This window comes from Vulpes vulpes, chromosome 1 (assembly GCF_048418805.1).
Source record: "Vulpes vulpes isolate BD-2025 chromosome 1, VulVul3, whole genome shotgun sequence".
In the NCBI taxonomy this organism is placed as follows: Eukaryota; Metazoa; Chordata; class Mammalia; order Carnivora; family Canidae; genus Vulpes; species Vulpes vulpes.
The window spans coordinates 6,559,530-6,584,742 of record NC_132780.1 but is presented as its reverse complement, the minus strand read 5'-3'; the positions used below and the strand labels follow the sequence as shown (position 1 = coordinate 6,584,742).

At 37.9% G+C, this 25,213-nt stretch overlaps 1 protein-coding gene across 6 annotated transcripts in view; it reads right to left on the bottom strand.

Moving 5' to 3' along the window:
* The window catches only part of LOC112928495 (uncharacterized), a 125,034-nt gene extending 114,655 nt beyond the window's left edge, over window positions 1-10,379 (bottom strand). For 3 of the 6 annotated variants that reach the window (XM_026010268.2, XM_026010269.2, XM_072754000.1), the window contains exons 1-2: window positions 10,267-10,348; window positions 315-384 (exon numbers count right to left, since the gene is read on the bottom strand). In XM_026010268.2, coding sequence (XP_025866053.2) covers window positions 315-323 — 9 coding nt within the window. In that variant the 5' untranslated portion in view covers window positions 324-384; window positions 10,267-10,348. Of the gene's footprint in view, window positions 1-314; window positions 385-10,210 lie in introns of those variants that run through there. The other 3 variants (XM_072754071.1, XM_072753948.1, XM_072753807.1) reach the window with 3 other exon arrangements.
* Window positions 10,380-25,213: the final 14,834 nt, after the last annotated feature.

Here is a 25,213-nt window from a genome sequence, read left to right as displayed (position 1 = left end):
TTGACATTGCTTTTATTTTATTTTTAAAGATTTTATTGAGAGAGTGAACGAGAGACTGAGAGAGAGAGAGAACACGAGCCAGGAGCCCCATGTGGGGCTTGATTCCAGGACCCTGGGATCCTGGCCTGAGCTGAAGGCAGACACTTAACCAACTGAGCCACCCAGGTGCCCCTTGACATTGCTTTTAACTAAACTGTCTGAAAGTTTTTTTTTTTTTTTTTAAACGCCAAAAATACCATGACAAGGAAAACAAATGTTTACATTTATTAGGGGTAAAGATGACTCTATTTGAGCAAAAGGAAACAGCATCTCACCTGAGCCATGGTTTTGGTATTTGCAGCCAAGACCAGTCCTCTGCTGGGCTCCTCTTGGAAAAGGGCAAAGCTGGGGAAAACAAAAGAAGCTAGATAAGATCCCACTTGCCTCATACCTCCCAGAATGATCATTCCCTTATATTCATCCCACATATAAACACTTCATCCCACTGATAAACACTCGAGGGTTATTACCAGTGAGAAAAATGGGCAAATCTTTCATTTTCTCCTACTCCAGAGACCTCAGGCTTTGACTGGAGTAGAAGAGATTTCAACAATCTGATGTGACTTGGAGAATACAGAGTGTGTGTGTGTGTGTATATATATATACACACACACAAATATATACATTTTTCCACATATGATAGGATATTATACACACTGTTATACACACTGCTATTTTTACTTAATGAATCTTGAACTGGATCCCAAATGGTACATATAGAGCTACTTAATTCCCTTAGCTACATTTATTTCATTAAATAGATACATTTTAATTTATTTTGCCAATCTGCTCCCCATGACCATTTAGGTTGTTTCCCATCTTTTACTATAACAAACAATGCTGTAATGAATATCCCTGTATATATATCATTTTACTTTTACATTAATTCTGAATAATTGTTAGAAGTTATTCATATACATTTTATTTATTTATTTTTTAAAGATTTTATTTTATTTATTCATGAGAGACACACAGGGAGAGAGAAAGAAAGAGGCAGAGACACAGGCAGAGGGTGAAGCAGGCCCCATGCAGGGAGCCCGATGTGAGACTTGATCCCGGGACTCCAGGATCACGTCCTGGGCTGAAGGCAGGCGCTAAACCACTGAGCCACCCAGGGATCCCTATTCATATACATTTTAGTTTAGATATACATTTGTCAAAACAATTTTTAATGTTCTTTGATTGTACAATCAGGTCCCAGGTCCTAACCAAGAAACAACTGGCTGATAACCCAGATCCTCTTATCTTGCCCAGTTTGAGAAGACTTTTAGGATTAATGAATCATATCTTAAGAAAATGAAATCCAGAGAAGCAAACAAAGCAATATTGCAAAAATTTTAGGAAGATACTTAAATTAGTATAACAATAGGAAGGAATTAAAAAGTGTAGACCTGATGTACAAATGGACTAAATCGGTATTACTGATGCTTTAGAATGCTTTTAAGTGTAGTAATAAAATTGTAATAATTGGATATATTTTGTGTGCTTAAGATGTTTAAAATGTCCAAAAGAACGTTATACCTAAATAGTAACAAAGTCTAAATTGTGGGACGCCTGGGTGGCTCAGCTGGTTAAATATCTACTTTTGACTCAGGTCATGATCCCACATTGGGCTCCTTGCTCAGTAGGAAGTCTGCTTCTCCCTCCCCCTCTACTCCTTCCTTACCCCCACTCATTCTCTCTCTCTCTTGCTCTGCTCTCTCAAATAAATAAAATCTTAAAAAAAAAAAATCAAAATTGTTTAAGGGGAGTAATTGAATTTGAGATCAATGGTGAATGTTTAATAAAATACGTAGTCTTAAAAAAAAAAAAGTAGTCTTTTTAAATTAGTAATAGGAATATAATAAACAGAGCATTATAAAAGTATTAAGGCTAGTGAGCATTCCTAGTACAAAGCTTGATCATTAAAAAATTTATCAATAATTGCGTGTAAAACTGACCACCCAGGAGGGCACCTGGGTGGCTCAGGGTTGAGCATCTGCCTTCAGCTCATGTTGTGATCCTGGGATCCTGGGATCCTGCAGGGAGCCTGCTTCTCCCTCTGCCTGTGTCTCTGCCTTTATCTCTGTAACTCTATGAATAAAAAAAACAAAACTAAACTAAACTAAAACCAAAAACCAAAACCTGACCACCCAGGAAGTAGAACTTTGTTATCAATTATTTAATGGGCGTGATCCTCAAGCACTCATTGCATTTCCTCTGGGGTATATATATTTCAGGAAATGAAAATCCAAGTAATCCACAAATGTCTCTTCTTCAAAATCTGAAAGCACTCCTATAATATTTTTACTATTATTACTATTTATTAAGCTCTTAGTATTTTATTATTATTATTATTATTATTTTAGTATTTTTAAAAAATAAGCCAACATAATTTATTATGTGTCAGGGATTATGCTAGATACTAAAGAAGCAACAGTAGGGACACCTGAGTGGCTCAGTGGTTGAGCAACTGCCTTTGGTTCAGGGCGTGATCCTGGGATCCAGGATCGAGTCCCACATCAGGCTCCGTACAGGGAGCGTGCTTCTCCTTCTGCTTGTGTCTCTACCTCTCTCTCTCCGTGTCTCTCATGAATAAATAAATAAAGCCTTAAAAAACAAAACAAACAGAAAAAACAGAGAAGCAACAGAAATCCAGAAAAACTTGGAAACAGAGTTTCTTCTCCCATACTTCTCACTTTAAGTCCCCCTTTCTGGTCTCTTGTAATGGCCTTTCCTTGGTTAAAGGGACATCCTCAAGTGCTGCACCTTTCAGGTAGAATGGGCAGGAAACATTTTTACTTCAATAGCTCCATGCTGTTTGCTACATTCCCACCTCTCTTCATATTTGCTCCTAGAGTATATCCTCTCTAGCTCAATTCTTGCCATCTGGGGAATCTGCTCCTCTCTTTTAAGCCAATGATCTCTGTGGCCAAGACTGTAGTATGCTTGCAAAATAACCACACCTTGGACATGGAGCACAGCCAAAAGATACCACTACAGACAAGAGAGTCCTTTGAAACCTAATAAATAAAAATTTTGAGAATTTTGTACCCTTCTAAATGATAAGCCAATTCTCTAATAAAAATTAAATGTTTTAAAATATTTCCAACATTATCCTGAAAATTCCCTGTATGTTAAGAATTGTATTTGTCTGTTAGTAACAGAGACCTGAAAAACACTAATTTTTCTTATATAACGAGAAGGCTAGATGTAGGCAGTGGTTGCCCTTGGCCTTCATGGTTGTTTTAAGCACAATATCTATCATCCAACTAAAAACTGTTAGACATGCTTGGAGATAAAACAAAAAAAATACAAGCAGAACTACCAATAATTTAGATATGAGAACTGGCAAACAATTTAAAATAGCCATAATCGAAATGTTAAAAACTAAAAATATATAGGCAAATGGATAAGATGAAGAAATTAAATAGAACTGAAATCTATAAAAAAGACTCAGACAACCTAGAACAGTAAATTAAGAAATTAAGAAGTTGAGGCACCTGGCTGGTTCAGGTAGAAGAGCATGTGACTCTCGGGGTTGTGAGTTTGAGGCCCACACTGGGTACAGAGATTACTAAAAAAATGAAATAAAATTAAAAAAAAAAAGAAATTAAGAAGTCATTGTATGGTTTTAACATGAGACCAGACAAGCAGAAGATAGAACTACTGAACTCAAAGGCAAGTCAAAAACAAAAATATCCACATGAAGTGCAGAGGAAAAATAGAACAGAAAGAACAGAAGTGAGTAGAAGAAAAAAGGAACACAGTCAAAAGATTTACCATATATGTAAGTGGAGCCTCTGAAGAAGAAAAGAGATTGGAGAATAATTAATATCTGAACTGATTAACTGATAAAAAGCCTCAAAAAGAGTTTTAGCGAAGCTCAGCAAACCTGAATAAGAAATAAAGAGAAAAATGTACAAAATAAAAAGCAAAACCACAACCAGAGGGAAAAAGTCTTGAAAGTACTAAGAAGATGGGACATCTGGGTGGCTCAGCAGTTGGGCATCTGCCTTCGGCTCATGGCGTGATCCTAGGATCAAGTCCTGGGATCAAGCCCCACATCGGGCTCTCTGCATGGAGCCTGCTTCTCCCTCTGCCTGCTTCTCTGCCTATCTCTCTGTATTTCTCATGAATAATAAATAAAATCTTAAAAAAAAAAAAGAAAGTATTTAGAAGAAAAGACACATTACCAATAGCACTAATGAATAAGAGAGGAATAACACAAATAAACCAAATCAGGAATGAAAAAGGGAACATCATTTATAGATGCCATAGACATTAAAAAATAACAAAAGAATAGCAACAACCTTATGCTATTAAATTTGTTTTTTTAAAAAGATTTTATTTATTTATTCATAGAGACAGAGAGAGAGGCAGAGACACAGGCAGAGGGAGAAGCAGGCTCCACGCAGGAAGCCCTACGTGGGACTCAATCCCGGGTCCCCAAGATCACACCCTGGACCAAAAGTGGCACTAAACCGCTGAGCTACCTGGGCTGCCCTGCTATTAAATTGGAAAGCGTAGATCAAACTGATAAATTCTTTAAAAAAACATACCAAAATGGACAAAACAAACAAAAAACCTGAAACATGTGAAGAGGTAAACTGATTCCACATTTTAAAAATCTTCCAGGGTGCCTGGATGGCTCAGTCAGTTAGGTATCTGACTCTTGGTTTCAGCTCAGGTCATGATCTCAGGGTCCTGAGATTTAGCCTCATTGTCAGGCTCTGTGTTCAGCATGAGTGTGCTTAGGTTTCTTCTGTCCTCCTCTCCCTACCCTTCTGCTCTTTCTCCTGCTTAAGTCTCTCCAAATAAATCAGATCAGATCAAATCAAATCAAATTAAAATCTTCCTATAGAAAACTTCAGGCCCAGACAATTTCACCAGTGAACTCTTCCAAATTTAAGGAAAACCTTTGGTCTTATACGTAGTGAATAGAAAAATAAAAGGAATTCTTCCTAACTCATTTTATGAGACTAATATAAGCCTGATGCCAAAACAAAGACATAAAAAGAAAATAAAATCACGGGCCAATATTTCTAATGAACATATGTGCAGAAATTCTATAAAATATTAGCAGATCTAATCGAACCAGATCTGTAAAAAGTTTGATACATTATGGACAAGCAGGGTTTAATTCAGGAATCAAAGGTTGGTTCAAGATATGAAACAACACAATTTATTACATTGATGATAACAGTAAAAAAATGATACTCTCGACAGAGAAAATGCATTTGCCAAAATCAGCCCTCATTAATGTAAAAATCTTACCACTGAGAAAGAGAACTTCTTCAATTTGATAAATAGCATCTACAGTAGGTATTTGTAGATGCTAGATCTAAGGACAATATACAAAATATACAAAAAAAAATTTGTACTTCTAGCAACAAACAACTAAAACATTTTTGTTGTTTGGAAAATGTTAAATACCATGTACAATTTCAACAATAAACATCAAATATCCAGGTACAAATCTAACAAAAGATGTGCACTGAAAACTACAACAAAGTGTTGAAAGAAATTAAAGACCTTAAGAAATGTAGACATATATCATATTTATTAATTGGAAGATTCAATATTGATAGGACAGCAATTCTCCCCAAATTAACATAAAGACTCATTAAACAAAACCCTAGAAAGGATTTTTCATTTTTGGTGAGAATTAACAATTTAATTCTGACATCCATTAAAAGGACTTACATATGCCAAGACAGTCTTGAAAAAGAAAAGAAAAAAAGTTGAAGGAGTAATACTATATATTTCAAGACAATGGCACTGACAAAAAAAATAATATAACAGAATACAGTCCAGAAGGAGGACCACATATGTTACTTATGATAACAGCTTCCTGCAATTCAGATGGGCAAGGATGATATTTTCAATAAATACCATACGCAACAATTATTATTATTTTAAAAATATTTTATTTATTCATGAGGGATACAGAGAGAGAGGCAGAGACATAGGCAGAGAGAGATGCAGGCCCCCTGCAAGGAGCCTGATATGGGGCTCGATCCCAGAACTCTGGGATCACGACCTGAGCCAAAGGCAGATAGATGCTCAACCACTGAGCCACCCAGGGCCCTCCCCATACACAAAAATTAATTCAAGATGGACCACAGACTTAAATATGAAATGATAGGGCAGCCCGGGTGGCTCAGCGGTTTAGCACCACCTTTGGCCTAGGGTGTGACCTGGAGACCCGGGATCGAGTCTCATGTTGGGCTCCCTGCATGAAGCCTGCTTCTCTCTCTGCCTCTCTCTCTCTGTGTGTGTCTCTCATGAATAAATAAAATCATTTAAAAAAACACAAAGGGTTAAAATCCCACTAGGAAAATGGGAAAAGACAAACATAAGCATAAGAAAGTACTAAAAAATGATGCCATGTTAAAAGGGCACAGGAGCTAATTTTAAGGAGTTCCTAATGGCCAAATCTGGGACAGAATCTGAACAGCAAAGTATATAACAAAAATAATGGTTTAAAACTCTAGGGTAAAATAAATACCCATGAGTTAAGAAATAATTGAATAAACACATGAGGAATAAGGGACAGCTCTTTACAGAATTTAAATTAATAAATACAGAAGGAGGGGATCCCTGGGTGGCGCAGCGGTTTGGCGCCTGCCTTTGGCCCAGGGCGCGATCCTGGAGACCCGGGATCGAATCCCATGTCAGGCTCCCGGTGCATGGAGCCTGCTTCTCCCTCCACCTGTGTCTCTGCCTCTCTCTCTCTCTGTGACTATCATAAATAAAAAAAAAAAAATAAAAAAAAAATACAGAAGGAGGGATCCCTGAGTGGCTCAGCGGTTTAGTGCCTGCCTTCAGCCCAGGGCCTGATCTGGAGTCCCGGGATGGAATCCCACATCGGGCTCCCTGCATGGAGCCTGCTTCTCCCTCTGCTTGTGTCTCAGCCTCTATCTCTGTGTCTCTCATGAATAAATAAATAAAACCCTTAAAAAAAAACCAAAAACAAAAAACAAACAGAAGGGCAGCCCGGGTGGCTCTGCAGTTTAGTGCTGCCTTCAGCCCAGGGTGTGATCCTGGGGACCGGGGATCAAGTCCCACATCAGGCTCCCTGCATGGAGCCTGCTTCTCCCTCTGCCTGTGTCTCTGCCTCTCTCTCTCTCTCTCTCTCTCATGAATAAATAAATAAAATCTTAAAAAAAAAAAAATACAGAAGGAATGAAAGTCACCAGTAGGCAAACATCACAGTAATAATTATAGACAAGAATGATCAGTGAATGTTAAAATTAACATATTAAAGTATAATGAAAACAGTATTTTTAAAAAGTTTATTTAAGTAATCTCTACTCCAAACATGGGGCTCAAACTCATGATCCCAATATCAAGAATCTGGTGCTCTTCTGACTGAGCCAGCCACCTCCACGAGAAAAGTATTTTTGCATAGTCACAAAGCATCTCCCCACAAGATACTTATCAATTAAAAAAGAAAGATAGTTTTACAAAGGGGAAACCTGGCAGGTACCAACTCAACCAAGTGATTGTAGTTAACATTACTAGTAGTGAGATATATAGATAACATTATATAACACATTGAGAAGAACATAAACATAATTTTTGTGATCTTTCAGTAAAAAATGAATAGTCTAAATTTAACCATTAGGGGGCACTTCGGTGGCTCAGGGGGTTGGGTGTCAGCCATGGGCTCAGGTCATGATCCTGGGGTCCTGGAATTGAGCCCCACATCAGGCTCCCTGATCAGCAGGAAGCCTGCTTCTGCCTCTCCTCTGCCTGCCACTCCCCCTGCTTGTATTCTGTGTGTCAATAAATAAATAAAATCTTAAAAAAAAAATTTAAAGGAAAAGGCAGACAAATCCAAATTGAAAGATATTCTACAAAACAACTGGTCAGTACTCTTCAGAAGTATCAAGGTCATGAAAGATAAAAAACACTGAAGAACTATGCTTTATGGTAAGAGACAAGATAACTAAATTAACATGGGATCTTCAACTGGATCCTGGAAAAGAACAGGGAACAGATAAGACAAATAGCAAAATGTAAATAAGGTCTGTAAATTAGTCAAAAGTCTTGTATCCAGTAAATTTCCTGGTTTTCATTACTATACCATGGGCACCTGAGTGAAGAATATATAGGACTTCTTTGCACTACATTTACAATATGAAAATAAAAAGTTTTTTAAAATGAAAAAAAAAAATGTTTAAAGGGCAGTGGGCAATAAGACCTAAACAGACACTTTAAAAAACAGTATATCCAAATGGCCAATAAACCCATGAAAAAGTACTGAACATCATTACCCACCAGGGAAGTACAAATTAAAACTGCAATGAAGAAAAAAAAAAACTGCAATGAAATTCCACTATACAACCAGAACAGTTAAAATAAAAGACTGACAATATCAAATAATAGAGATGATGAGGAGCAATTGAAACTCTCATACATTGTTGGATGAATTGGCACAACCACCTGACAAACTGGTAGTATCTATTAAACATATGCCCACTTTATGATCTAGCAATTCCATTCCTAAATATTTAGCCAAGAGAAAAATATTTACATGTTCACCAAAAACATAGAATGTTCATAGCAGCAATATAGCTTGTAATAGCAAAAAAAAAAAAAAAGTTAACTATTAAATATCCATCAATAGTGTAAGCAATTGGGGTGCCTGTGCGGCTCAATTTAAATGCCTGCCTTCGGCTCAGGTCAGATCCCAAGGTCCTGGCTCCCTGCTCAGGAGCATGTTTCTCCCTCCGCCCCTCTCCCTGCCGATTCTATCTCTCTCTTTCTCACATATGTTTTCTTTCTCTCTCAAATAAATATTTTTAAAAATAGTGTAAATAATTAATAAATTGCAGCACATTCTCATATAATGAGGAATACAATGACACTCAACAACATGGATGAATCTCAGACATAATACGGAAAAAACGAAACCAGGCGTAAAAGAGCACATGCTATACAATTCCATTTATATATGAAGTTCAGGAATGGGTAAAATTAATGGTAAATAAAAAAAAAAACTAATGGTGATAGACTTCTGAACAATGATTGTGGGAGAAATAACTGGGAAGGGGCATGAGGGAGCCTTCTGGGGTGCTGGCAAAGTTCTTTATGTTGATTTAGGAAATCGTGATACACCTGTACACTTCAGATTTGTGCACTTTATATATGCTGTATCTCATAAAAATGTTTTAAAAAACTATCAGAATCATGTTTTCATAGGGACATGGAGCAATGAGATGTCTCAAACATTGCTGTGCAAGCATAAATTTGTACACCCGCTTAGGTCATTATTTTGGTACTATTTAGTAAAGTGCAAGATATCATATGACCCAGAAATTCCACTGTCAGGTAGATAAGTTCATGCACATGTATCCTCTGTAAAAGAATGCTGTGGCAGCACTGTTTATAAAGTCAGAAACTAGAAATAACTCAAATGCCCATCACTAATTGAAGGGATTAAGAACAGTGGGATACTTCAAAGGACCGAATATAATATAGCAAAGAAAACAAATGAACCATTACTATATTTAATATGACAATTCTCAAAAACATAATTGCACAAATAAACAAAAGAAAAAAGACAATATGATAGCATTTGCAAAAGTTTTAAAATGACGTTAAACTACAGTGTAAATGATAGACAATGTAAGTGAAAAAACCTCATACATTTATCCAGTCACCCAAACATAATCACACGACCACCACGGGGGCACACAGCTAGAGGTGACCGACAACCAAAGCAACAGGGCCACACATCCAGGAACTCAAATGGTCACATAAGCAAAACCACACATTTACCAAGAAGACAGTCACAACCGCACTGCCACAAGCACCACACGCCTGCAGATGGTCGCACAGTCACAATCACATTAACCACAGATAAAACCATATAGTATTCACAGGTACTTCCCCCGCCCTGTACTCTCAGCACACGGTCCACAATGTCGCACAACCACACACCACCCTTACCCTTATCACATCCACCGAGTCACAAGCTCCGCACACCCTCACACACAATGCCGCACGTGGTCCCAGTCTCACACACACACACATACACACATCACCGGGTCGCACCCAATCACACCAGCACAGTCACGGGCTCCCAGACTGTGCTACACACGAGTAATCACTGGAAGCACACACCACAGGAACAGCTAGTCACAACACACCACCAGACAAAATCCTACAATTTCAATCTAACCTCCTCCGTGGTATAAAGCCGAGCCTCCGGCTCCGCCCTCTCCTGGGGACCCTCACCTCAGGCCTTCCAAGCTCCCAAAACAGCAGTACTCTCCACAGCGTTGCAACAGTTGCCGGTGTAGACCTGAGGGTCCCGCCAGCGCGTGACTTTAAGGCCGAATTCACGCGAGAATCACAATGATGCCGAGGAGTCCTCTGGGAAATGTAGTCAGAAACTTACCTGCGGCGAGCAAGATGGCTCCCGATCGCCCGGATTTCTCTCAGGGTTTAGCTGCGGCCTGGCTTAAAGGATTGCTCCCCTTCATGGAGCCGGGCACCGGAGGCCATGCAGAGCCTGGCGCAGTCTTAGGCAATGGCTTCCAAAGAAGACCACTCCGACGTGTGTGAAATGGGGATCCTTCTCGGACCCACCCTACTATCCCCAGGAGTTGCTCAGGCTCAGGAAGAGGAGGGCTAGTTTGGTCTAGGTAAGATAACTCGCACCATTGAGCCTTCTGGGAAATGTAGTTTGGAGCAGGGAAAGCGGTGGATGGACCGTTGGAAATTCGTCTTGATTCTTAACAGCTTGTGCGTGGCTATACCCCCAGAGACTGCTGGGAGTGTTACTGAGCCCAAGGAGTGCGCAGGCTTCTTGGGTCGCCCCTTCGTCCTTTGTTGGGGCGTGAATTTAGTTTGGGGTTCGTCAATGCGGAGGAGTTGTGGAACCTGAGCTTCTGAGACTCAAAGCTAGGGTGGCCGAAAGGGAGGAGATTAGAACCTTGCAACGGGATTGGGGAATTGCTACGAGGAAACGGGGTTGAAAAGGCCAAAAAGGAGGGGTTTCTGATGTTGCGAAGGGGGCTCTTATTTTTCTGTGCTACTGATTCCTGTATGAAAGTCAGGGCCTCAGGAGAATGATGGGGCAGTGAGACAGCCTTCGCAGGAAGCACCTAAAGAGATTCCTGGTGTTGTGTGTGATTTAGGAAGTCGAGAGTCGTGGAGAGAGGGAGAAGTGGGACTCAGGAATTTTGTGTGTGGGTGTGTAATTGATAATTGATAGTCACTGTATGAATGACTGGGATTGTGTTTTGGAGAGTAATCGCTGAGCCACAATGGTAAAACAAGGATAGATTTTCCTGGAACATTAAAAAAAAAAAATGATGGGAGAAAATTTGCATAATTGAGCTGACAAGTGAGTTAAAGCTTGACTTGTGTGTAAAAACTAGCATTTTTATGGAATTGAAATAAAAATAGCATTGTTTTCTTAAAATTTTAAAAAAAGATTTTATTTATTCATAAGACAGGTTAAGTAGAAGCAGAGGGAGAAGCAAGTTTCCCGAAGAGCAGGAAGCCCTCTGGGGGACTAGATCTCACGGCCCAGAATCACGATTAGAGCAAACGCTTAACCAACCAACTGAGGCCACCCAGGTGCCCTGCATTGTTTTCTTAAAAGAGAAAGTCTGTTTGAAAGGAAGTCTTTTTTTTTTTTTTTTTTTTTGATCTTTTTTTTAGTTGGGTGCTGGCTCTTGCTTAGAATACAGATCCTGGAGACAAAGCAGTTCAGTCTCGTGTTCTTTTAATGTCCTGGGGAAGGGGTGTAGGTCTAGGGGAGCTGACTTGTGAGATCCTAGACCAAGAAATAGAGTGTGAAGGGTAGTGTCGACTACTGTAAATAGCAGAGAAGTGAATTAGTGTTATTTTCTGAAGGAAAAACTGGGCTTAGAGAGATCAAGAATTGTAAATTTAGTGTCTCAAGGAGCCTACTCAGATTAACTAATTTATTAATCCCCTCTGGTTACCCCTAGGCCAGGTGGATTTTGTTGGGTGTAAAAATAGATTGCTCCTAATTGCAAAGATGCATTCTCCAAGTAATTTACTACAGTTGCTTTTAACATAATTTTATTATATTTTACTGTTTTAAAGATTTTGTTTTTTAAGTAATCTACACCCATGGTGGGGCCAGAACTCAGAACCCAGGGATCAAGAGTCTTATATTCCACTAACTGAACCAGCCAGGTGCCCAGCATAATTTTAAATAAAAGGAGAAAGTAAGAGAGTCATGTCTAAAAATTTGTGTAAGTAAATTTTATATATACAAACAAAATCTTGGAATAGGATAAAATTCTTCAGGATAATCTTGGCAAGAAATAAATAAAACCTATTTAAGAAAAAGTTTAAAACCCTGTGAGGGTACACAAAAACTTAAATGAAAAGCCTTACCATATTCTTGGATAGAAATCCTTCATTCTAAAAAAAAAGAAAAAAAGAAAGAAATTCTTCATTCTAAACATGTTATTTAAATTAATTTATGAATTTAACATCCTGTTGAAGATAATATCTTTCTCTAGATAGGTAGGGGTTATTTTAAAATTCAAATGGAGAGGTACCTGGGTCGCTCAGTCAGAACATCTCAGAACTCAATCTCAGGGTCATGAGTTCAAGCCCAACATTGGGTGTAGAGATTACTTAAATATTTTTTAAAAAGTAAAGTTCAAATGGAAAAACAAAGGCAAGAATAAATTGGAAGAAAAAAGCCATGTGGGGTACATGGGACTAATCTTACAACATAGTCTAAAACTTCAAAATTTTAAATAATATGGGATTGTCATCTGACTGAACAGACCAGTGGATCAGAATAGAGAATCCAAAAATAGAATAAAAACAAGAATGGGGCATGTGAATGGAACATATCAGATCAGCTGGGGAAAAGGTGGACTTTTTCAATAAAGGTAATAGGACAACTTGATAGGTTTTCTAGGGAAAAAAAGTGGATTACACCATGTACTGAATCCAGAATTAACTCCAAAGAGGTCAAAATTTAAAACTGAAAAAATTTAAGTTACAAAGACTGCAAACTTGAGTGAATTACTTTATAACCATGGAGGGGGGAAGGTCTTTCTAACTTCAAAATCTGAAAAATCAAAACATAAGAGATTGATTATCCCTTCTACATGAATTAAAAAAAGAGTTGAAGTGACAAACTGGAAACATTTGCATTTTATGTTACAAATGGCTAACCTCCCTAATATATAAGGAGCACCAAAAAAATTGATTAAAGGACTAATAACCTGGTAAGAATAAAGAAAGAGATTAGCAAATAATACACAGAACAAAGTCTACATGTTCTCAAATGTGTGGAAATATGCTCAACTTCATAATCAAATAAATTCCGTTAAAACTATATAGAGATACTGATTCTTATGGAGTAGAATGGCAGAAATTTCCCCCAATTTGAAAAACTATATTGCTAGAGGGATTGCAGATTGGTACAGACTTTTTGGAAGGCAATTTGGCAACATATTTCAAAATTCCAATTGCATTTATTTCGCTGAGCAATCCTACCTCTAGGATTTTATCCTACAGTTATGATGATGTGTATCCAAGATTATTCATATAGCAGTCTTCACAATAGCAAAAAGTAGCCATAAATAAACCATTGGACATAGTGCAACATTATGTAATGGGAGAAAAAACTGAGAACACTATGGCCTGGTACAAAAAGTCTCCAAAATATATTAAATAAAAACAAAAACAAGATGAAGAACCTTATGTTGTACTAATCTACTTTTTGTATAAGATAGGGGGGAATGGATAAGAATAAGTTTTTGTGTTTGCATAAAGAACAAATTTGCAAAAGAAACTAATAAAAGTTATTTCTTTGGCAGCCTTTGAGGGCAAGAAGATGGATAAGGACAAAGAAGGGAGTAACTTTTCACCATATACTCTTTTGGGACATACTCTTTATTATGTATAAATATTGTATTATGTTTTTATTCATTGTTATCTTTACATGAGAAGGAAGAGTTGTGGGCTCCTGGGTGGCTCCTGGGTGAAGGCAGCGGTTGAGCGTCTGCCTTCAGCTCGGGGCGTGATCCTGCAATCCTAGGATCGATTCCCACATTGGGCTCCCTGCATGGAGCCTGCTTCTCCCTCTGCCTCTGTTTCTGCCTCTCTCTCTGTGTCTCTCATGAATAAATAAGTAAAATCTTTTTTTTTTTTTTTTTTAAAGGAAGAGTTGTGTTCTTTACATTTCTTTTCAGAAACCTATCACAACTGGATTCTGCACAGTTTCCTTGGCTTGAGATCACTCTTTCATTTTTCTAATTCTAATCTTCTGATCACAAAAACAAATAATAACAGCAACAAAAACATTCATAAATTGTTTTTCCACTGTCTTTTTAAAGTTAGGATTCTGTCATTGACCATCTTCCCTTAATCTGCACTTTTTTTTTTTTTTTTTTTTTTTTTTAGCAACCACGTCCTTACCATTGTTTCAACATATACTGACTCATGAGCGACAAATTTGCTTCCATTCTAGGCCTATCTTTTTTTTTATTGTGGTAAATTATACATTAGATAAAACTTACCATTTTAACCATTTTTAAATGTATAGTTCAGTGGCATGAGTACATTCACGTTATTGTGCAACCTATCCATTTCTAGAGATTTTTAATCACCCTAAACTTAAACTCTGAACCCATTAAACAATAGTGAGCCACCCCATCCCTTGTAATCCTTTATTTTTTAAAGAAATAGAAATCCTTTTTTAAAAATTTGTTTATTCATGAGAGACACAAAGACAGAGACAGGCAGAGGGAGAAGCGGGCTCCTGTAGGGAGCCTGATGCGGTACTCAATCCCAGGACCCAGGATCTTGACTTGGGCGGGGAGGCAGATGCTCAACCACTGAGCCACCCAGGTGTCCCTCCTCTGTAACCCTTATGCTATTGTCTATGAATTTGACTGTTTTAAGTACTGCTCATGTAAGTGAAAGTACACAATATTTTTTTGTGTCTGGATTATCTGACTCGGCATATAATATTTTAATGTTCATCCTTATACTCTGTATCAGATTTAATTCATTTTGAGGGCTGAATAATATTTCACTGTATATTTATACCACATTTTGTTTTTATTCATTTATCTGTTGAAGGACATTTGAGTTGTTTCCATCCTTTGCCTGTTGTGAATAATGCTGCTGTGTTGTTCCCATCATTTGCCTGTTGTGAATAAGGCTGCTGTGAACATGGCTGTACAGCTATGTCTTAGAAACCTCGCTTTCAGTTCTTTTGTGTGTATACCTAGAAATGGAAAAACCAGACCATATGGTAATTAAGTTTTAATCTTTGGAGGAATTGCCATACAGTTCTCAGTGGCTGTACCATTTTACATTCCCTTCAGCAATGCACAGGGATTCCAATTTCTCCATATCCTCACCAACACTTGTTATATTCTGGTTTTTTTTTTTTCTTTTAATAATAGCCATCGTAATGAGTGTGAAGGGTGTCTCATTGTTTCGGTTTGTATTTTTTAATGACTAATGATGTTGAGCATCTTTTTGTGTACTTATTGGCCATCTATATATCTATGCAGCTGTGCCTATGGGGGTAGGCATGGGGAGGGGGTGGACTCTCTTCCAGGTAGAGGAGGTGGCAGGTTTTTGAGTGGCTCTGTCTAGAGCTCATCTGGGATATGGGTTGTGGTCAGGCTAGAAGAGAATATGTTCTGTAGTTGTAGTCTATTCTCTGAGAATATAGAGCGCCATGACCTAGAAAAACAAAGAGTTATGGCCAAATGCAGGCACCTGTGAGTTTTGTCTATAAGTGTGGGAGGGGAATTGAATAGATTCCTTTCACCTACTTTTCTAACTCTATGATTGTATTTATTTATTTTTGTTTTTCAAGTTTTTATTTAAATTCCAGTTAATGTATAGTGTAATCTTAGTTTCAGGTGTAGAATTTAGTGATTCATCACCTAAATACAACACCCATCACTCATCACAAGTGCCCTCCTTAAAACCCATCCCCCCTACCGAAAAACCTTTTAAATTGATGATTTCTGAAACATATTTGCATGTAAAACCTGATTATTTTCATTGCTTCATTACTGAAGTATTTGCTATTGGCTTTCAGTGATACTGCTTATTTGTTTGGAAATTTTCTTTTGGTACTGGAGTGGTAGATCTAGGTTTTTTTTTTTTTTTTTTTTTTTTTTTTTTTTTTTTTTTTATGATAGTCAAAGAGAGAGAGAGAGAGAGAGAGAGGCAGAGACACAGGCAGAGGGAGAAGCAGGCTCCATGCACCGGGAGCCCGATGTGGGATTTGATCCCGGGTCTCCAGGATCGCGCCCTGGGCCAAAGGCAGGCACCGAACTGCCGCGCCACCCAGGGATCCCGGTAGATCTAGTTTTTGTGTTTGAGGTGTTCCTGAATTATTTTGTGATCCTTGACTGTTCTTTCTAATTTAATATGACCTAAAAAATTGATAATAATATCTGAGCCCATGGGTTGAAAGGGACTGGGAAGGTAACTTAGCCTGTTTTGTTGTGGTGGTGGTTTTTTAAGATTTTATTTATTTTATTTGAGGAGGGTGGGAGGAGAAGCAGTCTCCCTGCTCAGCAGGGAGCCTGATGCAGGGCTCAATTTCAGGACCCAAGATCATGGCCTGAGGTGAAGACAGACACTTAAATGGCCGAGCCACCCACGTGCCCTTTATTTTATTTTTTTTTTTTAATTAATTTTTATTGGTGTTCAATTTACCAACATACAGAAAAACACCCAGTGCTCATCCCGTCAAGTGTCCACCTCAGTGCCCGTCACCCATTCCCCTCCAACACCCGCCCTCCTCCCCCCTTCCACCACCCCTAGTTCGTTTCCCCGAGTTAGGAGTCTTTATGTTCTGTCTCCCTTCCTGATATTTCCCAACATTTCTTCTCCCTTCCTTTATATTCCCTTTCACTATTATTTATATTCCCCAAATGAATGAGAACATACACTGCTTGTCCTTCTCCGATTGACTTATTTCACTCAGCATAATACCCTCCAGTTCCATCCACGTTGAAGCAAATGGTGGGTATTTGTCGTTTCTAATCGCTGAGTAATATTCCATTGTATACATAAACCACATCTTCTTTATCCATTCATCTTTCGATGGACACCGAGGCTCCTTCCACAGTTTGGCTATTGTGGACATTGCTGATAGAAACATCGGGGTGCAGGTGTCCCGACGTTTCGTTGCATCTGAATCTTTGGGGTAAATCCCCAACAGTGCAATTGCTGGGTCCCCTTTAATCTGTGTTTTCATCTATCTGCTATCTGCTTAGCCTCTTCTCTCCAAGTGATTTTTCTTTGTGATTTAGGTTTCTCTAGATAATATTCTGACAGAGTGAAAATTATAACAGTCATCTTTCTGGGAAGGTTGAGAGACCCACTGCTCTTTTGAATTTTTTTTTCCCAGCCACATTCTGTGTATGCTTTGTAAAAAATCAACTTTATTTAGTAAACAGTAAAACTTAACCATTTTAATTATTCAGATAGTTTTGCAAATAATTACCTGAGTACAAAGTCAGGACGCTCTTTTGTTTTCTTCTAAAAGTTTTAGTTTTACATTTAAAAATATTTATTTATTTACTCATGACAGAGAGAGATTGGCAGAGACACAGGCAGAGAGGGGAGCAGGCTCCATGCAAAGAGCCCAATGTGGGACTCAATCCCAGGACTCTGGGATCACGCCCCAAGCCGAAGGCAGACGCTCAACCACTGAGCCACCCAGGCGGCCCTATAGTTTTACATTTTATATTTAGATCTATGATCCATTTTGAGTTAATTTTCTCTTTTTTTAAAAAGATTTTATTCATGAGAGACACAGAGGCAGAGACACAGGCAGAGGGAGAAGCAGGCTCCCCATGGGAGCCTGATGTGGGACCGATCCCTGGATCCCAGATTACAACCTGAACCAAAGGCAGACGCTCAACCACTGAGCCACCCCGATGTCCTTGAGTTAATTCTTCTATGAGGTTTATGATAAGTTTTTTTTTTTATGATAAGGGTTTGTTGTTTGTTCATTTATTTTGCATATGTCCAATTTTTCTAGCACCATCTGTTGAAAAGACTATTTTTTCTTTTTTTTTCTATATTGAATTGCTTTTGCATCTTTGTCAAAAATCATTTGACTATATATGTACACTTCTGTATTCTAATCTGTTCTGTTTATTTTTACACCAATACAACACTCCCTCTGCCCAAGTCTCTCTTGGGCCCAAGTCTGTGTCTCTCATGAATAAATAAAATCTTTAAAATAAAAAAAAATAAAGTAGGTTTACAATAAGTCTTAAAATCAATATTGTGGGGATCCCAGGGTGGCTCAGCAGTTTGGTGCCTGCCTTTGGCCTGGGGCGTGATCCTGGAGTCTCTGGATCCAGTCCCGCATTGGGCTCCGTGCGTGGAGCCTGCTTCTCCCTCTGCCTGTCTCTGCCTCTCTCTCTCTCTCTCTCTGTCTCTCATGAATGAATAAATAAAATCTTTTAAAAAAATCAATATTGTGAGTCACACAACTTTATTCTTCACATTTGCTTTAGCTATTCTGTTTTTTGTTTTTGTTTTTTTTTTTTTTGCATTTCCATATGAATTTAGAATCAGGTTGTTTAGGGACTCCAGGGTGGCTCAGTGGTTGAGCATCTATCTGCCTTCCGCTCAGGGTGTGATCCCGGTCTGGGGACCGAATCCTGCATCATGAACCCTGTGAGGAGCCTGCTTTCTCTCTGTCTACATCTCTGCCTCTCTCTCTCTCGTCTCTCAAGAATAAATAAAATCTTAAAGAATCAGGTTGTTTATTATACAAAAATACTGCTGGAATTTTGATTAAATTACATTGAATCTATACATCAACATGAAGGTAACTTATTCATAAACTATATTTTGTCTTCCAATCTATCAACATGAATTAATCTTGGCTTTTTAAATTTCTTTCTTCAGTTTTATAGTTTTCAGCATATGGATTCTGCACTTTTTTTTTTTTTTAAAGATATATTTTCTTGAGAGTGAGAGTGCTGCAAGCATACAAGTGCAGGGATGGACTGAGGAAGAGAGAGAGAGAATCCCAGGCAGACTCCCCACTGAGCCCAGAGCCTATTGCAGGGCTGGATCCCAGGATACTACATCATGACCTGAGCTGAAGTCAGACACTCAACCTACTGAACCACCCTGCCCTCCCCCTACACTTGTATTTTTAAATATAGGCGTCAGTGTTTTGTTTGGGAGAATTATCAATTGTAGTTTTCATTTGCTAGAGTATACAAATAAGGTTGATGTTTATGGGTTGACCTTGTATTCAGTCTTAATAAAGTCACTTATTAGTTTTAGGAGTTTTTTGGTAGACTGCTTGGAATGTTCTAATCATGTCTATAGAGACAGTTTTAATTCTTCATTTCCATTTTGATGCCTTTTTTTTTCCTTTTTCTTATTTCACTGGATATGACTTCCAGTATGACATTGAATAGGAGTGATGAAAGTGGACATCATTGTATTGTTCCTGATCTGGTACAGGAGGCATTCAGTCTTTTACCATGAGTGATAGGTCTTCTCTTAATGTAAGAAAAGTCATTTCTATTCCTAGATTGCTAGGTGTTTCCATCATGAATAGACATTAAATTTTGCCAAATGTTTTTTCTACATTAATTGATATCATATATTTTTATTTTTAGTTTATTACTATGGTATATTAATTAGTTTCCATATATTAAACCACTGTTGCATTACTCAGATAAAAACCAATTTGCTTGTGATGCAGTCTTTATTGCTGGCTTTGATTGCTAACTTTTTGTTGAGCAAATTTGTGCCTATATTAAAGAATACTGGTCTGGATAAATTTGTGCCTATATGAATAAAGAATATTGGTCTGTATTTTTTTTGTTACTGCCTTAGTCTGATTTTGGTATCAGAGTAATGCTAGCCTCATAAAATGAGTTGGAACATTTCCCCCCATCTGTTTTTTCGGTAGAGATTGTGCAGAATTGACATTATGTATCCTTTTGAGTATTTGGTGGATTACAACCATAAAACCATCTCAGCTAGAATTTTATTTTTTGGAATGTTTTTTTTTTAAAATTTTATTTTTTTATTTATGATAGTCACACACACACAGAGAGAGAGAGAGAGAGAGAGAGAGGCAGAGACATAGTAGAGGGAGAATCAGGCTCCACGCACCGGGAGCCCAACTTGGGATTCGATCCTGGGTCTCCAGGATCGTGCCCTGGGCCAAAGGCAGGTGCCAAACCGCTGCGCCACCCAGGGATCCCTCGTTTGGAATGTTTTTAACTATGAGTTCAATCTTCTTCTTTTGTCAATTGAAGTATAGTTGTTATATCATTATGTAAGTTTAGCATACATAACATGTTGACTTGGTATATTCATATATTGTGGTATAGTTGCCATTGTAGCATTGCTAGCACTTCTATCATATTATATAATAATGATTTCTTTTTTGTGGTGGGAATAATTTAGATTTCATCTCTTAAAAAGTTAAACATTTATAATACCATATTGTTATCACTCTACTGTGCACTACATCTCCAAGACTTATTTATCTACTAATTACAAGCTTTTATTCTTAAACAATAGATCTCCTATTCCTCCAGCCCCTAACCCGTGGTAACCACCATTTCACTCTCTGTTCTTATTATTTTGTTTTTTGTTTTTGTCTTTCTCTGTTGGATTTATCTCATTTAGTGTAAAATCTTCAAGGTCTATCCCTATTGTTGCAAATGGCAGGATTTCCTTTCTCGTGGCTGAATAATATTTGTATGTGTGTATGTGTATACCTGTGTGTATCACATTTTCTTTATCCATTCATTGTTGAAGGGCACTTGGGTTGTTTCCATACCTTGGCTATTGTGAATAATGTAATAAACATGGGAATGTGTCCATCTCACCAATACACTATTTTCATTACCTTTGGGTGAGTACCCCAAAGTGGTATTGTTCAGTCATATGATAGTTATGTTTTTAATTTTTTGAGGAACTTCCATATTGTTTTCCATAGTAGCTGAACAAATTTATATTCCCATCAATGGTGTACAAGGGTTCCCTTTCTCCACATCCTCACCAATTCTTATTATCTCGTCTTGTTGATAGCCATTCTAACAGATGTGAAGTGACATGTTGTGGTTTTTTTTTTTTTTAATTTGTATTTATTTATGATAGTCACACTGAGAGAGAGATTGGCAGAGACACAGGCAGAGGGAGAAGCAGGCTCCATGCACCGGGAGCCCGACGTGGGACTCGATCCTGGGTCTCCAGGATTGCGCCCTGAGCCAAAGGCAGGCGCTAAACCACTGCGCCACCCAGGGATCCCCACATGTTGTGGTTTTGATTTGCATTCTCCTGATAAGTAGTGATGTTGAGCATCTTTTCAGGTACCTGCTAGCCATTTGGATGCCCTCTTTTGAAGAATTTCTTTTTTTTTTTTTAATAATTTATTTATGATAGTCATACAGAGAGAGAGAGAGAGAGGCAGAGACATAGGCAGAGGGAGAAGCAGGCTCCATGCACCGGGAGCCCGACGTGGGATTCGATCCCGGGTCTCCAGGATCGCGCCCTGGGCCAAAGGCAGGCGCCAAACCGCTGCGCCACCCAGGGATCCCGATTCCTTTTTTTTTTTTTTTTTAATTTTTATTTATTTATGATAGTCACAGAGAGAGAGAGAGAGAGAGAGAGAGAGGCAGAGACACAGGCAGAGGGAGAAGCAGGCTCCATGCACCGGGAGCCCGATGTGGGATTCGATCCCGGGTCTCCAGGATCACGCCCTGGGCCAAAGGCAGGCGCTAACCGCTGCGCCACCCAGGGATCCCGAAGAATTTCTATATAGTGCCTCTGCCCATTTTTAATTGGATCATTTGAGGGATTTCTTTGTTTGTTTTGCTATTGAATAGTATTCATTCTTTATATATTTTCAATATTAAACCCTTTTCCAATGTATACTTTGCAAATAATTTCTCCCATTCTGTAGGTTGCTTTTCATTTTGTCGATTCTTTCTTTTGATGTGCAGAAACTTTTAAGTTTTCTGTGGTCCCACTCACTGATTTTTGCTTATTGCTTTTGTTTTTGGTGTCATATCCAAAAAGTTATTGCTAAGGCAAATGTTGAGGAGCATCTTTATATTTTCTTTTTGGAAATAAATGAATCAAACCAGAAACAGAACTATAGAATGAGAAATTAAACTAAGAACTGGTTTTTATAAACCTAAGCAAAAACAACAAACTTCTAACTAAACTAAAAAGAGGGCTCAAATAGATTAAATCAATATTGATAAAGGAGATGTTACAACTGATACAGAAACACATAGGTTCATAAGAGACTACTATGAACAATAATATGCCAACACATTAGATGATCTAGAAGAAATGGATAAATTCCTAGAAAGACACAACCGGCTAAAACTATATCAGAAAGCAATAAAAAATCTGAACAGACCAATAATGAGTTAAAAAAATTGAATCAATAATCAAAAACCTTCCAACACAGAACACCAGGCCCTGACAACTTCACTGGTAAATTCTATCAAACACTTAAAGAACTAATGCGATCCTTCTCAAAATCTTCCAAAAATCTGAAAAGCGAACACTTCCAAACTCAATCTATAAGGCCAGCATTAGCCTGATGCCAAAGTCAAATAAGGACATTACAAGAAAAGAGAACTGTAGATCAATATCCCCAATGAATATAGATTCAAAAATTCTCAACCAAGTATTAATAAACTGAACTCAAGAATACATTAAAAAGGAACTCAAGAATGCATTAAAAAGGTAACTGATGGTTACCATGACCAACAGGAATTTATGACTGGGATGAAAGGATGTTTCCAGGTCCACATACCAATAAATACAACACATCACATTAAGTAAGAGATAAATAAAAATCACATGATCGTCTCAGTACATGCAGAAAAAGCATCTGACAAAGTACAATGTCCTTTCTTGAGAAAAACACTAAAAAGACTGGGTATAGAGGAAACATACCTCAACATAATAAAGGCCATGCACGAAAATCGCAGCTAACATTACACTCAACAATGAAAAACTGAAAGCTTTTTCTCTAAGATAAAGAAAAAAGAAAGGATGCCCATTTTCATCCCTCCTATTTAATATAGTACTAGAACTCCTAGCTCGAGCAATTAGGCAAAACAAAGAAATAAAAGGCATCTAAATAAAATAAAAAGAACTAGTATCAACCTACAGAAATCAGTGGCATGTCTACTTACTAACAATGAAACATCTGAAATAGAAGAAAGCTATCTCATTCAGGATAACACTGAAAACAAGAAAATACCTTGGAATAAATTTAATCTGTACAATAAAAACTATAAGACTTTGTTGAAAGAAATTGAAAAAGATACCAATAGAAAGATGTCTCATGTTCATGATTGGAAAGTTTAATATTGTTAAAATGTCCACACTACCCAGAGCCATGTACAGATTCAGTGCAATCCCTTTCAAAATTCCAGTGACATCTTTCACAGAGATAGAAAAAATAATCCTAAATTTTGTATGGAACCAAAATGACCCTGAATAGCCAAAGCAGTCGTGAGAAAGAACAGAGCCAGACGCATCACACATCTTGATTTCAAACTATACTACAAAGCTATAAAACAGTATGATACTGACATAGAAACACAAAATTATGGAAGCAGCCCAAGTGTCCACTGATAGAGATGAATGGATGAGAAAGATATGATATATATATGTAATACATATATATATATATATGATATTACCCAGCCATTAAAAAATAATTAAATCTTGCTGTCTGCAATGACATGGATGGCGCTAGATAATATAATGTGAAGTAAATCAATCAGAAAAACAAATACCATATGTTTTTACTCATATGTGGAACTTAAGAAATAAAACAAATGAGCAAAGGAAAGAAAGACAGACAAGCCAAGAAAGAGACTTAATTATTGAGAACAAACTGATGGTTACCAGAAAGGAGGTGGGTTGGGGCACGGGTGAAATGGTAGGGATTAAGGAGAGCACTGGGTGATGTATGGAATTGCTGAATCACTATACACCTGAAACTAATATAACACTGTATGTTAACTAAACTGGAATTAAAATAAAAATTAAAAAGAGGGAAAGGAAAAAAAAGAAAGATTAACAGAATGGAGTGTATAATTAAATACCTGCATATACAAGGACTTCATATTCAAAAGGAGAACCAAGAACACCAAATGGATACTCTCTTCAACAAATGGTTTTGGGAAAACTGGATAACCACAGGCAGGAAAATGAACTGGGACTCCTATCATACATCACTCACAAAAACCAACCAGAAATGGATAGAAGACTTAAACATAAGATAGTATACTTATATTAGTCTGTGTCTCTCATGAGTAAATAAAATCTTTTTTTAAAAAAAAAAAGAGTATTTAGGGAATAGATGGGTAGGGAAGATGCATACTCCATTAACATTCCCAAGCTTTTTCTTCCTATAACTCAATGGATCTGGCCGTAACCCTCTGAAATCAATAGTTTATTAGTACAGTTTTGCCTGCATCTTCTTGAGACCAGTACTTCCATACTAACTCTTTTGACTTAGGACATTCTTTTGAACTGCTAATCGACATGTAGTTTGTTTTCAGAAGTCTCTGAAATGGGTCATTAATGGCACATTAGTAAAATTAACCCCAAGGTCTTACTTTTGCCCAAGTGCCAACAATTCAGTGACAAAGATTTTTTGACCAAACTTTAGTCACTTTTGAACTTTCTAGATCTGTGCATTTACTTATAAAATCAAGATTTAGTAAGAACCCTGTCAGTTTAACTAGAACCCTCTACCTTTAATATGTGATCACCCCTGATACCTGATCAGGTTCCTCACCCTCTGCCTTCACCCGGGTGCTGTGTGATCAGGCTGGCCTGCCTTCAGCAGGGATCCTGTTTGGTTGGTTTAACCAGAACACCATTACCCCTGGTGTTTCCTTAGAATTTTTTCAGGCACTGACCCTCACCTTATTCCCTGACTATACATTTCCACTTGTCCAATCTTCAGACTGTGAACTTGCAGTCTACCTTGTAAGTTTTAGGAGCAGCATCTGCTCCTTTTCCACCTGCATTTTGAGTAATGTGAAACAGATGATGCTTTCATTGTTCCTTCATGTATCCTCAAGACAGGTTAGAACAGATGTATACAATTTGGAAACATGGTCCAGTCTGCTTCCTCCAGTTTGAGGGGTGAAACTGGGCAGCCCAT